The sequence below is a fragment of the Mandrillus leucophaeus genome, unplaced genomic scaffold (assembly GCF_000951045.1).
Source record: "Mandrillus leucophaeus isolate KB7577 unplaced genomic scaffold, Mleu.le_1.0 Scaffold431, whole genome shotgun sequence".
Taxonomy (NCBI): domain Eukaryota; kingdom Metazoa; phylum Chordata; class Mammalia; order Primates; family Cercopithecidae; genus Mandrillus; species Mandrillus leucophaeus.
In genome coordinates, this window is record NW_012104599.1 from 650124 (window position 1) to 667057 (window position 16934).

A 16934-nucleotide genomic window follows, 5' to 3' on the forward strand; every position below is an offset into this window, starting at 1 on the left:
TACAGAGGTAGGGGACTTGCCTTGAGGCTGCTTTGCACGGCAAGCACTTTGTTTTTACTTAGCCTGCAGTGTTGATTTGGGATAGCTGAGACAGAAATTACAGACAGGCCTAGGCACACCTTCTCCCAAGCCACTCACCCCTTGGCCTCATTGCCAATGACTGAATGATTTTATGCCTTTACTTCATGTTACCACCAAGTAACAACCAAGAAAATGTTTCTTTTGGGGAGACTTTATCTGGTAATCTATCACTAATGTAAACTCTATCATTAAATCTTTTGTTCAGAGGAAATATTAAAAATAAAAAACACATAACCCAGCTAATTAAAAAGAGGAAAAGAATAATTACTAATGCTAGTGTCTACCTCTGGGTCACCTTGGCCTTGGTGATGTCATTTCATACATTATATCTCAGTTTGTTCAATTAATAAAATGAAAGAATAAAACACTATATGGAGACCAGATTGTTGCAGGAAGTCAGGGACCCCGAATGGAGAGACCTGCTGGAACCGCGGCAGGAGAACATAAATTGTGAAGATTTCATGGACATTTATCAATTCCCAAAATTAATACTTTTATAATTTCTTATGCCTGTCTTTACTGCAATCTCTGATCATAAATTGTGAAGATTTCATGGACATTTATCCCTTCCCTAACAATACTCTTATAATTTCTTATGTCTGTCTTTACTTTAATCTCTTAATCCCATTATCTTCATAAACTGAGAATGTACATCACCTCAGGACCACTACTGTACAAACTGATTGTAAAACATGTATGTTTGAACAATATGAAATCGGTGCACCTTGAAAAAGAACAGAATAACAGCAATTCTCAGGGAACAAGGGAAGATAACCAACTGCCTGCAGGGTTGGGCAGAATAGAGTCATATTTTTCTTCTTGCAGAGAGCCTAACAAACAGACGTGCAAGTAGGGAAGATATTGCCGAACTACTTTCCCAGCAAGGAATACCGTGGGGAAGGAATGCATTCCTTGGGGGAGGGCTATAAATGGCCGCTCTGGGAGTGTCTATCTTATGTGGTTGAGATAAGGACTGAAACACGCCCTGGTCTCCCGCAGTACCCTCAGGCTTACTAGGATGGGGAAATTCCAGCCTGGTAATTTTTGGTCAGACTGGTTCTCTGCTCTCCAACCCTGTTTTCTGTTAAGACGTTTATCAAGACAATACATGCACAGCGGGACATACACCCTCATGAGTAATTCTAATTTTGCCTTCGCCTTGTGATCTTTATTGCCCTTTGAAGCACATGATCTTTGTGACCTACTCCCTGTTCATACACCCCTTTCCCTTTTAAAATCCCTAATAAAAATTTGCTGGTTTTGCGGCTCAGGGGACATTACGGACCTACTGATATGTGATGCTACCCCCAGAGGCCCAGCTATAAAATCCCTCTCTTTGTACTCTTTCTCTTTATTTCTCAGACCGGCTACACTTAGGGAAAATAGAAAGAACCTACGTTGAAATACTGGTGGCTGGTTTCTCCAATACCAGATGTTGGAAGTAAAACTTGTGGTGTTAAAGTTTAGTATTTGGTACATTAAAAAAACAATAAATTTTAGATTTTTTAAAATGAACATTCCACAGAATTATAACATTAAGTACTTTCAAAAAAAATCCAAAGAAAATACTGAATAATCTGTCATCCTAATAACTAGAAATTATTTCCATTTATTTTTATTTTCAAAGCTACACACTTTGCCCAAAAAATATTATATTTGATTTTTTAAAGGCACAAATTACAAGAAAATAAATCCAGTTATTAGAAACTTAATTCAAAATAGTACTTTCAGAATATGCCATGGGGTCAGTAGAGGTTCCAGATAATCTCCTTCAATTTGTATTTCTACTCCATGAACCAAATTATTTGGTAAATTAGGGCACACCATTCCCTAACCAACCCAGATAACTCTATACATAATAATTTGCACACAGAGCCATGGGTTGTTAGAATAATATTAACTCTAATGCTTTTTAAAGTGATTGTTTTTGTTTTGTTTTTTTAGCTAAAATACACCTGACATGATAAACAAAATGTGATATGTACATACCACGGAATATTATTCAGCTCTAAAAAGGAAGGAACTTCTGACACTTGCTACAAAATGGATGAACCTTGAGGACATTATGCTAAGTGAAATGAGCCATGCACAAAAAGACAATACTGTGTGATTCCACTTATATGAGTTATCTAGAGTAGTCACATTCACAGAAACAGAAAGTAGAATGGTTGTTGCCTAGGTCTGGAGGTAGAAGGAAAAGTTGTTACTGAATAAGTATGGAGTTTCAGTTTTACAAGATGAAAAAGTACTAGAGATGAGGTGCATATACAGTTAATACTGAACTGTATACTTAAAATGGTTAAGATAGTAAATTTTATGGTGTATGTATTTTTTGACCATTTAAAATGTTTATATGTATCTGAAAAACAGGAAAGCACACACAGAGTTCTCAACTCTAGAGTCACTTAAGGAAGCACAGCAAGAGACCTTAAAGATCACATAATCCATCCCCACCCCATCCCAAACTTACAACTAGCTACTTACAAAGACCTACCAACCAGTCACTTAGCAAACACCTGAATGTAACCTGTATTAGGGCTACACTGACCTCTAATTTAGAAAAAAATTCTTTACACTGATTCAAGAATTTTTTTCTGGGAAGTTGCCAATTATCTACCCCGGTTTTAATTTCTGGGATCCCTCTTTCACATGCAAGTCCTTCAAACACTCAAAGGTATCAGTCATAAGAGACATATGATATGGTATTTCAGAGCTCAATTCTTCACAATCAAACATCAAGCCAAATCCTGGCTATATCTCTTATGAACTATGTGGTCTCAAATTTCTTAACTTTCTTGAGCATCAATTTCCCTATTTATGAAATGAAATAATTATTCTTTTTAGCTCATACGATTGTGATGAGAATCCAATAAGATAATATATGTGTGGTTCTCAGTGCCTGGCTTATAGTCACACAACAAATTTTAGCTTCTATTATTATCATTGCCATCACTGGTGCTGGCATTGTATCTCCCAGTGCCCTCCCCCACTCTTCTCATCTCCAAGTCAAACACCTCCACCTCTCTCAACCCATGACTTGAAGAAGCATTGTTTCAGGTGTCCTCAACATCCTGGTCATTCTCCTCCGGACACAATGTGATACGTCTGTGCTTTTTAAAGTATGGTTCCTGGAACTGGATACAATCCTAGGTACAGTCTGACCAGAGAAAGGGAGGGCAGACCTATTTCCTATCTACTCCAGATAGCAAACAACAGTTCAATTTCTATAATGTAAGATCTTGATAGCTTTCTTGGCATTCACATCACATACTGATTCAATTAAAACTCCCAAGCATTTTGAACACATGCTTAAGCCACCCTATAATTGTGCAATTGGATTTTTAGCACCAAGTGAAAAATTTAGCATCGACATCAAATTCAATCTTGCTAGTCAGTCTCCACCCTGCGAGAAACGTATCGGGCTAAAACAGCACCTTTGTCAAAGTGAAATCATTAATAAAATGCTGCCCAGCAAAACAATTTAAAGGAAATTCACTTTTCTCGTGCTATGTACTATCACAGGCAGGCAGGAAGAGAAGCATATGCTCCAGGAACTTATAAAATCTGTAAGAAATTTATAAAACAATTTGCAAGCATTCCTTGAGAAAAAAGCTGCTGTCAAATTGGTCTGTTTAGCAAGATTACATGCTTCTAGTTAACGATGGCAAAAGTGGGCATTTCTGTCACATTCTCTTCCTAAAACCAGGAAGACAAATAAAGAAAAATAAAAATAGAACACAAAATAGGAAACAGTCGCATTCCCAAACCACAAGTTATGAACCAAATGCACTGAAACTTGTACTCAGCTGAGAAAGCTCAGTAAGAGCAGGCAAATACATCTTGTGGATATATATTGCACATATATTGCAGATCTTCAGCAATGAGCCGAGTTCACAGAATTAATAATCATGACAACAATAAGATGATGATGATGATAATGACGATGACAACTGGAAGTGTATTGAGTGCCTACTGTCCCAGGCACTGATCCAAGCATTTTGCATGTGTTAATTCGTTTAATCCTCACATCAACCTCATATGGTAGATATTATTATTATTATCCCCCATTTTATCAACAAGAAAAATAAAATATAGAGAGGTAAGATGGCTAAGATCACAGAACTAGCCAAAAGAAAAGCCAGGATTCAAACCCAGGCATCTGACTGCAGAGTCTACTTGTTGTTCTAACCAACAAGTTATACTACCTCCCTTGTTCCACAAATACAGCCAAACCAGTAATTGCTTGCTTGGAAAGACAAAGTCTGGGGTCACAGAAGCACCAATGAGCCCCATTCGACACCACAGAGTCAAAGGGAAGTAGGACCGAAGGAGGAAAAGCACAAGCTGACATCGTCACAAAAAGCACACTGTCAGGATGGTAGGTTCGAAAAATCACCGGGCATAATCACTCTGACTGCGCCCAGTCAGGAGACAGAAGCCAAGCAGTAGTTCAAAGAGGACAAGTTTAACATAAAAAATTACTAAGCAAAGACAGGAGAGTAAACATAAAGATGGGAAGAGAACTCTAAAAGGTCCCCTAGGACTGAGAGACAATATCCAAGGCAGGACAAACGATATTTAAAAGGGCTCACACCGGCTTTCACAGATCAGTCAACAAAGGTGAATTTGGAGTTCACAGGCAATAAATTGATAACTGGCACAACAAAGTCAGTGAAGGAAACGCCAAACCAGCACCCTACAGTCCTGTGAAAAGCCTCGTCCTAGCCAGGATAGAGACATCCACACAGGAAGCGTGCTGGTGGGGAGCCAGCTGACTTAACAGGCCTGGATTACATTCTTGCTTCCAACTGCCCTACATCACCCCTCTGGCAATAGCCAGGCTGTCAAACAACTGCCCCATTTAAATGTGAGTAATAACCAGAAAGGAGCCATGTTTAGTACTCATTCCACAAGATACCACAAAGCTGTATGAATATTCAAGAAAGAAGTAACAATGAAACATAGCAAACAATTAGCTGAAGAACAAATGCTGGACAAATCACACCGCAAGACGGAAGAAATAATGAACATATACTTCCCCACAGAGTCTGGGAAATTTAGGAAAATCGTCTTCTCTGAAATAAGCACTCAGGAAAACACTGGAAAAAATAACAAACCAATTTGAGAAAAGAAATCCTTATTGGAATCAGCTAAAGGAACAGATATTGCTGAAAACAGAGTCAGAGACATAAAGAACAGACCAGTGAAAATCAAGCAAAACGAAATGGAAATAACTACAGCTGGCAGTTCTGAACACTTATCCTACACTCTTCCAAGCCCTTTTAATGTCTTATCTCAGGCCAGGGGTGCTGGCTCACGCCTGTAATCGCAGCACTTTGGGAGGCCAAGGCGAGGGATCACTTCAGGCCAGGACTTCAAGACCAGCCTGGCCAACACGGCAAGACCCTGTCTCTACTGAAAATACAAAAATTAGCCACGTGTGGTGGCAGGCGCCTGTAACCCCAGCTACTCAGGAGGCTGAGGCATTAAAATTGTTTGAACCTGGTGAGGTGGAGGTTAGAGTGAGTTGAGACCATGCCACTGCACTCCAGCCTGAGGGACAGAGCAAGACTTCGTCTCAAAAAAAAAATTCTTATCTCAGCAAATCTTCATAACAACTATGTGAGGTAGACACATTACTGTCTTCACTTTCAAGACGAGGAAGCTGAGGCTTTGAAGTTTAAGTTAAGTGGATATGGTTTGGCTCTGTGTCCCCACCCAAATCTCAACTTGAATTGTACTCCCATAATTCCCATGTGTTGTGGGAGGGACCCAATAGGAGATAATTGAATCATGGGGGCAGTTTCTCCCATACTGTTCTCATGGTAGTGAATAAGTCTCACGAGATCTGATGGTTTTATAAGGGGAACTCTGTTTCGCTTGGTTTTCTCATTCTCTCTCTTGCCACCACCATGTAAAATGTGCCTTTTACCTTCCACCATGATTGTGAGGCCTCCCTAGGCACATGGAGCTGTAAGTCCATTAAATCTCTTTCTTTTGTAAATTGCCTCGTCTCAAGTATGTCTTTATTAGCAGTGTGAAAACAGACTAACACACTGGCCCATAGTTAAACAGCAAGTGATAGGTAACAATTCAAAACCAGCCTGGCCTCAAAGTCTGTACTGGCTACATATGATCCCATGGAAAAAAATCAAGGCTTTTTAAAAAGACTAGAAACAACATGATAGATACTGACAACAAAGGTGAGCCAATATATGCATGACGGAAGAGGATAACAGAAAAGAAAATACCAAAAGCAGTATTTTAAAGAGTTGCAAAAAAAAAGTTCCTACAATAAAGACCTAAAACTGCAGAATAATGAGTACACAGAGTCCCAAAAAAAACTGATTCAGAAGAATCAATACTGAAATACATCCTAGTAAAGGCGCAGGACTTCAAGGACAAAGAAGGAATCCTATGAGCAGCCAGGCCAAAGGAAAAAGAATCAAGTCACTACTGACGGGAACAAAAATCAGGCAAAGATTTCTCCATAGTCACACACACTATTAAGAGATAGTGGAGCAATATCTCAAAAGTCCTCAGAGAAAGAACATGCAATTTGATGTCCAAGCATTCTGACCCAGCCAGGACATCGCCGAAATATAAAGACAAGCACACAAGTACTCAGAGTTATCATACTCCTGTGCTTTCTTTACATCACAGAAGACTAGGGGCCAGTTCTTGGCCAGCCTTTTGAGAGGAATAAATACTTTTACACTAATTTTTTTTCAGATAGTGCAAAACAAACTTCAGCTTAAGGATTACCGACTGCAAGTTTTTATTAGAGAAGTCTTAAATAATTTTTTTTTCTATTTACAGAAAGACAATAAGAGAGAGTGAAGTAAAAGAAGTCCGCCAACTTGCCTTAAGTCCTACTCAGGCTGAGGAGCTAGGCATCAAATCCAGCTTTCCAAGTTCAGGACACTTAACACTCACTCGCTTCCTTGCTACTCTCAGCCAGCACCCAAATTTTTAATGAATGAAAGGTTTTCAAAGAATAAGGGAGAGGGCACTGATTTCATAGCAAATCATTGTAAGTGAGCTTTCCACAGCTATTGCTCTTCCTCTTAGGAAGACTAAAGATGCTGTTTAAATATAATAGGATTTCCAAAATGGTAGAGAGGAAAACACAAATAGGAAAGTGATGCAATTATACCATACCCAAATGTTTTCAGGAAATATACTAAAACATACACTATTCTATAACATATATGATACTATAGCATACACTGTACTGTACATATACTATACAATACACTCTACTGCAACTAAAGGTAAATAATTCATATCATGGGTTAGTTTATCCAAGGGCATATAATGACTCTAAGTTATACAAATAAAACAAATCATAAAAAATCATTTTGCTCTGATATTCCCTCCAGTGTTTGACCTTCAAACTATAAAATGGCCTAAGGAAAAAAATACATATATACTTAGGAGACAAGCTGTCCTACTGGCTTTATAAATGTCATATTGGCCTTCTGCTACTAATTAACCTCATTTTATGCATGTGAGCCAAACATCTTTCCTTCCTGAGCTTAGCGAAACTGCTCTTTTCTAACAAGGCTGCTGAGATCTGTCAAGAGCTCACTATTACATCAAGCCTTCCTTCAGGTATCACATTCATAAATGAGCATGGTGCTGATGACAACAGCTAACACTTACTGACTAATTAACGTATGTCAGAGGTTACTAGATCTCCTAAGTACATCCATGTCCTTTACTATTTCAGATAACCCTAGGAGGTAAATATGTAGTAGAATGTGTGGCATAGAGTGAATGTTCCATAATAATGTTATTGTTACAGATGAGGAAACTAAAGCTTAAAGAGATTAAGTAACTAATTAAGTAAAGACTGGATTTGAATCTGAGCCTGTTTCATGCTCTCAGCCACCATTCCATCCTGATGTCCTCACACATGAAAACAGTAGGGATGTTGGGGCTTGGCACAGTGGCTCACGCCTGTAAACCCAGCACTTTGGGAGGCCAAGGCAGGCGATCACCTGAGGTCGGGAGTTCGCGACCAGCCTGACCAACATGGAGAAACCCCGTCTCTACTAAAAATACAAAATTAGCCGGGTGTTGTGGAGCATGCCTGTAATCCCAGCTACTCGGGAGGCTGAGGCAGGAGAATTGCTTGAACCCAGAAGGCGGAGGTTGCAGTGAACCGAGATCACGCCATTGCACTCCAGCCTGGGCAAGAACAGCGAAACTCCATCTCAAAAACAAAAACAAAAAAGAAAACAGTGGGGATGTTAACTACGGGAACATAACACAGTAGCCCAAACAGGACAGCAGTCTCAGAACCCCAATTACAGGGGAGTCAAAAAAAGCTATATGAAAACAACTTGTACCTAATGCAAAAACTAAAAATAGTATTTTGGGTGGAGGCAAGAAAGGGCAAGAAGATGAGGAAAAGTGCAAGTGGTTTTATTTTCTTAAAACCCACATCACATGAAAGAACGCATGCCTACTATATCTGGGCCTAAAAAGGTATCAAGCATGTCTCAGGGTTCAGGGCCAAGCTGCCTGCCAAACAGGCTCAGGGACTGGGCTATGGGAACCCCAACCAGTTCCTACAACTAATACTCCAGGGAATAATAACACCACAGCCTTGGGGCATAAGAACACAAAAGAGCTCAAGAGTTGCTAAAGCAAGATTTCCCCGCATTCTCATTCTTAGAGAATAACAATGACCTACACTGAAATAAAAATTTTTTTTAAAAAGGACCCTAAAAGAAAAAAATAAAGCTAAATGTGTCTGACATTTTATTACCCCTCTGGGAGGATATCATTCTACACTACGGATATACAAGGCTACTCTCTTCAAAGTAAAAATTAATCCTGCAGGTAAAGGGCCACGTCTCTCATTTAATTCCAGTGTTATGTACACATTCCAAGACAGATACTATCAGTGTTCCTTCCAATGTTACAATGAGCCCATAAAAAAAAAAAAATCTGTCTGAGGTCATGAAGTCTGGGGACAGAAATGCAAATTAATATCCAACCCAGTGTCATCCAAATGGCAAGGTTCACTTCAGGGTAGTAAACTGGAAGCTCCTTGAGAACAAGGACCCTGTAATCCCCCTGCAACCTCAAACTAGCTATCCACCCAACACCCAAAGAGCCCTCTCTAGAGATAACAGTGAAAGCAACTGCTTTTCCCTCTAATACAAATTATCAGCAAACAAATGTTTATAGTTTAATGCTTAAAACTTATCTAGATAGAACCATCAGTTTTTCTAAAGCCTAATGTTTAAAATTTACTTGGGTGGAATAAATATATTTTTATTAAAATATCAAGTTTCTAACAGTACAATCCTACTCTGGAGGTTCAGGAAGGAAAAAAAAAAAAGAAAGGAAAAAAAACTTGGAGCTGCTGCCCGAAGTACTGAATCAGCTCTGGAAGTTGTCATCACCCCTAACGCTGCCTTAAAGAAGATTCCAGACATTATCTTCAACTTATAGGTGCCAAATCATTTCCCATGCTTAATCTCGGCAGCTGGAGACCGACCAAGTGGAATCAAAAGTTCAGGATTTAGAGTGAAAAGACCCCTGACGTTCAAGGCCGAGCTTTCCCAATACTTGAGAGACCTGGGACAATTCAATTAGCCAAACAACTCTCATTTTGTCTTCTGTAAACTAGGAAGGGACGTAAACACCTGTCCCACCTGCCTCATGGATGCTTCCCTGCTGTCATTAGGTAGAGGGGATGATCCACAGAGGGCCACTCGCCGTCCCGCCGCCCCCGCCCAGGTCCAGCCAAGACAGAAGGCGCCGGAGTCCCCGCGGTGCCCGGTCCGCGGCGCTCGGGAAGGATGCTCCTCTCACTAGCCTCCCCTCGGGACAGCGGCGACCGGCGTTCTGACACTCCCCGCCACAACACCTGCTCGGCGCCCTCTCCCCGCGCGTCTCCGCGTTCGCCCGGCGCCCGCGACCCCTGCCCCGCTGGACGCCCCTCTCGCCCCCTGGTGGCACAGGAACTCCAGCCCCCAGGGACTGCACCCTCCTCGCCACTGGGCGCCTGCAGCTGTGTCTGGGTTGAGGCCAAGGCCCGACCGGCCTCACCCCAGAGCCTCGCCTCCCCTTATTCCAACACTGGCGGGGACAGGGTGGTCGCAAGGTTGCGACTCCTTACCCGGGAGCTTGAGCGCCCTGGACAGCACGGTCGCCATGGCGGAGGCCCCGGTGCGCGTGCGCACGCCCGGGTTCTGCCGGGAAGCGTAGTTCCGGGCGGGCGGTGCGCCGGGCTGGCACCGGGAAAGGTGAGACCCGCTTGCTGGGGACAGAGCCGAGGGAAGCCAAGCCCGAGTACAAGCTCCGCAGGCTTTTCTTCCACCCTACCTGTGCAGGTCACCTCACCATTCTGAGTCTCACTTGCCGTGTCGGTGAAATGGGGAGAAAATACCGCGTAAGCTTGCAGTGAAAATGATTCGAACGAGATATTTAAGGAGGTGTGGATTGTGCAATGTACGTGGGCTTTGAAATCAGGCAGACTGGATTTGAATCCTGCTTGCATCACTTACTAGCTGGGCCATCTTGGGCAAGTCCCTTGGGGCATCTGAGCTGCAGCTGCTTTTTTTAAATTAAAGGCATACTACATACTTCACAGGCTTGCAGTGAGAATTAAATGATATGACCTGTTTAAAACACACAGCACACAGTAGGCACCTAGTAAGAGTGTTTCTATTATGCTTCTTAGGTAGAGGTTGAAGTTTCCTATTAGCTGGAACCCTCATTTCTTGCTCCCAGTTCTTTACGGGTGTCTACTCAGCATCCTACGCTGCAGCTTCTAGTTGAAGGGTGTAGAAGGAGCAACTGACTGTGTACACACATCCAATAGATGCAGCATCTCCAGCTCCTCAGATATCAATGCTTGACCTTTAAGGCATCTCCACACTCCCCATAATCACCCCAGCTTTGCCCGAATGACTTTTGCCGGGAGGCCAATGCCCAGGAATCCCTCCTTCCTTGGCTCTCTGAGCTTTCCCCCACTTTGTCTTCCTTGTCCCTCTGGAAATCTCTTTCATCCCTCCACAACTTTTTTCCATTTGAATATAGGAACTGCAGCTTAGAATAGTATTTCCCAAATTTAATGTACTTTTTTTTCAATGAAAGAAAAAAAATCAAAGCAGCTGCCAAATGAGTCAGGATCCTTACCTTTACATAGAGAATACCTGTGAGTTCCTCTCTAGCTACCGAGTGGAATGTGAATACCTTTGTTGCCCAAACACCCACTGAGGTCACTGCGGAAAATGCAAACACCACCCGGGCCCTCTCCGCCTTCTGAACTTGGCTTGCCTCAGGACCAGGCACAGTGGTGTAGAAGGAAGAACTGACTTGCTGCTTTCCCACAAGCAAGAGATCAGCATTTTAGTGCAGGGATGCTAATACTATGTTATCTTAGAACTGGAACAGATCCTAGAGGCCATCTAGTCCCACTCTCCTTGTTTTATTTAAGAGAAAGCTGAGAAATAGAAAGGTAATGTAACTTCTGAGGGTCCCAACAAAAGCTCCAAGATAATCTCATTTGCAGGCTGCCTAATTCCCGTGAGAAACTGCAGACAGGACTATCCTGTGGGAGTAATCTGAGAGTCTCCAGCAATCAGTCTCACCTCCTTTCTTCCCACGGGGAAAAAAAAAAAAATGTCATTGTCTCTGATAGAGCACATGCTCTGGAGCCAGGAGCCAGGCCTGCGGAGATCAAATCCCGACTCCCTCATTTCCTAGATGCCAGGCAGAGGGTTAGTTGCTTAATTTCTCCCCACCTCAATTTTCTCATCTGCAAAATGGGAACAAAACAGTTTCTAGTTTATCGAGTTCTCCTGAGAATTAAATGTATACGTGGAAAGTGCTTACAACAGTGCCTGGTACTTAGTGTTTTCTAAGTGTTCACTCTTTTTATCAATAATTTCTTAATGTTTTAACAATTTAGAATTTGTAACTTAATAACAAATAATACATTTCATAGTAATTTAATGGTTTAGTAATGTATTTATTTATTAATTCTTTCAGCATTCTACAATACCCAAAATTTCTACAGCTTGCCACATCTCTAGAGGCATGATTAAAACACATATTTTACATCTATGTAGGTCATCTAAGAGGAGCAACACTACAAGTCACCATGAGCCAGTAGTAGCTTGCCTGGTATCAGTTTAACTAAATGAAACACATTCCTGAAATATGAAGACTGAGAAAAGTAACCTGTGAATGTGACAGGGATGTAGAAAAATGTTCATTTTAGTTGCAGAACAAGAACTTGAGATTCTAGGAGAAAGTTTGGGTGGAAAGGCATAGCCAGGTCACACAGGATAGGAAGAAAGAAGAAAAATCTGTCTCCTTTTCTTAGTAAAAAGGTATATTCCAGGAGAGTACTTTCTTCTGTGATATAAATAAAATAAAGATGTAAAATGTAAAGTTTTATTTAAAAACTTTTTCTCAGGACCAGGCACAGTGGCTTGAGGCTGCAATCCCAGAACTTTGAGAGGCTGAGGCGGGAGGATTACTGGAGTTGAGGAGTTGGAAGCTGCAGTGAACCGTGACTGAACCACTGCACTCCACCCTGGGCAACAGTATGAGACCCCTGTCTCAAAAAAAAAGAAAAAAAAAAACTTTGCTTCAAACTGTGTAGTTACCCAAAGTGCTCATGTGCATGCACACACTTACATGTGTACATATAAACATGTGTTAGTGTACACACATCCAACAGATGCAGCATCTCCAGCTCCTCAGATTTCAATGCTTGACCTTTAAGGCATCTCCACGCTCCATAATCACCCCAGCTTTGCCCGAATGACTTTTGCCAGGAGGCCAGCGCCCAGGAATCCCTCCTTCCTTGGCTCTCTGAGCTTTCCCCCACTTTGTCTTCCTTGTCCCTCTGGAAATCTCTTTCATCCCTCCACAACTTTTTTCCATTTGAACATAGGAACTGCAGCTTAGAATAGTATTTCCCAAATTTAATGTACTTTTTTTCAATTAAAGAAAAAACTTCAAAGCAGCTGCCAAATGAATCAGGATCCTTACCTTTTACATAGAGAATACCTGTGAGTTCCTCTCTAGCTACAGAGTGGAATGTGAATACCTTTGTTGCCCAAACACCCACTGAGGTCACTGTGGAAAATGCAAACACCCGGGCCCTCTCTGCCTTCTGAACCTGGCTTGCCTCCCTGACAAGTACAAGAGTGGCAGGGGCAGGATGCCTATGGACAGTCTAACCTGCCTGGCTGCTGTGCCTCTTTGAAGAAATTACTTTTCTGAAAAAGCACAACTGAAGCCAGAAAAATCACCTTCTATTTTTCCTACATTGATCTCCAGTGAGAGTGTTCTTCCCCAAATTTCTCAAGTTCCCATAACTCATAGAGGGAACCCATATCGCTGGTTATTACCTTCGTCATACTCCAAGTACTGCTCGAAATCTCTAAGTGTCCTGCATGGGTTTATGATCAAATCTGGCCATCTAATGCTTGCCTTTCCCTGGACAGTGTGGCCACTTCTGCTGGTCCTGACTACCCCCGCTAGGTTTCACCACCTCCTCTTGGAACCAATGCCACTGTATCTACCAGCAGCTGCCTCCCTTCCTCCTTGGTTCCACTGCGCTGCCAGGCCCCTCAAAAACCGCCTCCTCTCAAAAACTGCTGCCTCTTCCTGTATCTCCCACTGAATGCCACCTCATATTTTAGTGCTCCTAAAATGTCAAAGCTGTGAGGAGCAAAGTTAACTAGGGAAGACTGCCTCTCTCTCCTTTATATGTTACACTTTATTAGGAAATTGCCAATGCTATGCTGCTACTCCTTCAGGTTGAATGCAGTATTTTCATTAGACAGAGCTCTGGTTACTTAGTGAGTCAACCAGAGCAAGAGAATTGCTGTAACAAACAACCTCAAGATTTCAGTGATTTTAGAGTGTAAAAGTTTATTTCTGCCTATGTCACAGTCAAGGTGGGGGTGCAAGTAGACTGCGCTGGAGCTCTGTTCCTCCCAGTCATTCAGGGACCCAGACCCTTCTGTCTCCAGGTGCTTCATCCTTAGGGCCTCAGAGGTCTCCACTGGATCATTTGCATCCCAGATCATGCAAGAATTTTTATGTGCCAGGCCTGGAGCTAGTGTACGTGACTTCTGCCCACATTTATTAGGCTAGACCTCAGACACAGAATATGTGTGCTGGGAAGGTATGAGCCCAGGAAGAAAAGGAGACGAGTTTGGGGAGCATCTAGCCAATCTCTGTGACACTGGTCACCCCATGCCTTTGTAAATTACAGACCTGAGTTCTTGAGTTCTTGATGGTAGGAAAGGGTTCAGGCGCTGCTCTCCTTAGGATTGCCTTTCTGCTGTAGGGACTAAGGCTTTGTTCCTGAGCTGAGTTTCTTGTCACAACTTATGTGTCTAAGCTGAAGCTCTCCCAGGAGGCTCCTCACTCCCTCTGCAGAGAGATTCCTGGAAGCCATTCCTACATCTATCAGCAGAGGATGGACAAATCTGAACTCCACTGACTTATCTGAAGCGGAGGGTAGTACCCTCAGCTACATGAGTGCCAAAAAGGGTCAGGAAGCAGTAATGAGTACAAGATCCAAAAAGCAAAAAGAAAATGTCGTAGCAAATAGCAATGAGGGCAGTGAGATTGAGAAAAGCGAAAGAGGTGCCCAGCAGAGGACATTTGGGGGTTAAACGCAGATGTCAAGGAGCCTGTGAAATCAGTCTTGCGTGGGGATCAAGAAGTTTGAAAAGCATGTGTACCAGTGGCATATTCACTTCTCTTCACAGAGAACTGAACTCTACCCAGGAGTTGCATGGCTTGTCATGAAGACAAACAGGTTTATGTTCCCAGAATGTCCTTTGATAAAACACAAGGGCTCATCTCATTCAGATCACATAGACTTCCAGCCTATAAAACTTTCTAGAGTCTGGACTCTAAAATGCTTTGTGGGCCCTGAAATTTAAACAAAGGCCTCTTCTTAACAAGCCTCTGGCTGGAACACATGTTTGAGAACAGTGTAATTAAGAACAGACACACCCAGGCCAAATGAGCTCTTCGTCCTCCCATCCCTCATTCTAGCGTGTTCATGTTGACCGAAGGACCTGTAGTAGCAGTATGGATGGTAACAGCCCCCAAGAGAAGACAGTGTTTTGGACCCTTGCCAGTCGTGATCAGCCCTTTCAATGACCTCCAAAAAAAATATGCAATGGGCCAAGCATCTTGTGACTTGAGGGGTTTTCCTGAAGATTCAAGGGACCGGGGAGATGGGTCAAGGCACGTAGCATTCCCCCCACCCCTGCCCCCTCAAAAAATCTCTGTTAGATGCATCTCTTCTCCCAGTCTCTGCTCTTGGCCCCATCACTTCATCTTCCCCACCACTAAGATCTCCTGGGTCAGTTCCACTCTCAGGCTTTCTCCTCCTCCCTTATTTCCTGCCCTCTGCGGCCGTTAGCTTCAACATGAGGCTGGAGTCTCACCTCCACCCTATCAGCAGAACATTTCCTTGGAAGTTGTCATTCCATACAGTGGAATTCTCACACACTGTTCTCCATATTGCCCCTCTAATAATATATTGTTGAATTCTGACAGCAATCCTAGGAGGTAGGTCGTCTATCAGTGAGAAAAGGTAAACTCAGATGCATAAAGCCATTTGCCCAAAGTTACACAATTCCCAAGGACTTGAAGAAGGATTTGAATGCAGGTTTTTCTGTCTTTTAATCACAAGCAGTGACGTCAGATAGATGGCATGTATGCTCCAATTTGTCTTTTTTTTTTTTTGAGACAGAGTCTTGCTCTGTCGCCCAGGCTGGAGTGCAGTGGTGCAATCTCGGCTCACTGCAAGCTCCACCTCCCAGGTTCACACCATTCTCTTGCCTCAGCCTCCCGAGTAGCTGGGACTACAGGTGCCCGCCACCACACCTGGCTAATTGTTTGTATTTTTAGTAGAGACGAGGTTTCACCGTGTTAGCCAGGATGGTCTCGATCTCCTGACCTCGTGATCTGCCCGCCTCGGCCTCCCGAAGTGCTGGGATTACAGGCGTGAGCCACCGCACCCGGCCCAGTTTGTCTTTTCTTCTTCCAGGGCACATGTCAATCACCACACTCTGACAGTGAGCCCAGACGTAGCTTCAGAATCCCTCACTCCACTATCCAGGGAGCCACTACCTATCTATTGGATTCGGCTCAAAAATGGAAAACTACTTGTAATCCCTGCCTCACTTATAGCATTGTAACCAAACTATGAACTCCTTTATGACAGTACTTGATTCGTGACAGATGTCAGTGTTGAATGTAACTGACATTGGGCCAACATTTGTTCTCATTGGTTGGGAGTGCTAACTGATTAGTCAGACATGTTCTGGTTAGTCAGGACCTATGCAGTGCTGAGTTTTTCATATTTAGATTACATCCTTGTTGAGTCTTCTCAGTTCTGCATATCTGGCTCACTGGTTAAGTCCTAAGTAATCCTCTAAAAGTCAGTAAATCAGGGTACCACTGACTAGGTAACTGAAGTTCTAGAACACTTCATGTTTCTGCACATCTTATTTATTATAGGCAGCTGTGTGTTGTAATACGAATATATATACCATATTTAATTTGAATATCTAATATTAAATTTGAATATATGTCTATCATATTAAAACTCCCATACTAAATGTTGAGTTCTTAAAGAATGGAAGTGAAATTTTGTATCTTTTTAGCCCTACACAATGCATAGCATATGGTCCCAGATGTGTATTGGATAAATGTGAATGCAGGAATAAATACCCATCACATTATGAGAAAAGAATGAAATCAATTTAGAAAAAAAAGAGGGGGAGGACTTTATTTTGTTTTATTTATTTATTTATTTATTTATTTTCTGAAACAAGTTCTGG

General features: G+C 42.3%; 1 protein-coding gene across 1 annotated transcript in view; it reads right to left on the reverse strand.

Moving 5' to 3' along the window:
- The window catches only part of KIAA1467 (KIAA1467 ortholog), a 36688-nt gene extending 26317 nt beyond the window's left edge, over nucleotides 1-10371 (reverse strand). Inside the window, exon 1 of the mRNA XM_011993613.1 lies at nucleotides 10220-10371. Within this exon, the coding sequence (XP_011849003.1) occupies nucleotides 10220-10256 (37 nt within the window). The 5' untranslated portion in view covers nucleotides 10257-10371. The remainder of the gene's footprint in view (nucleotides 1-10219) is intronic.
- Between the last annotated feature and the right edge of the window lie 6563 nt (nucleotides 10372-16934).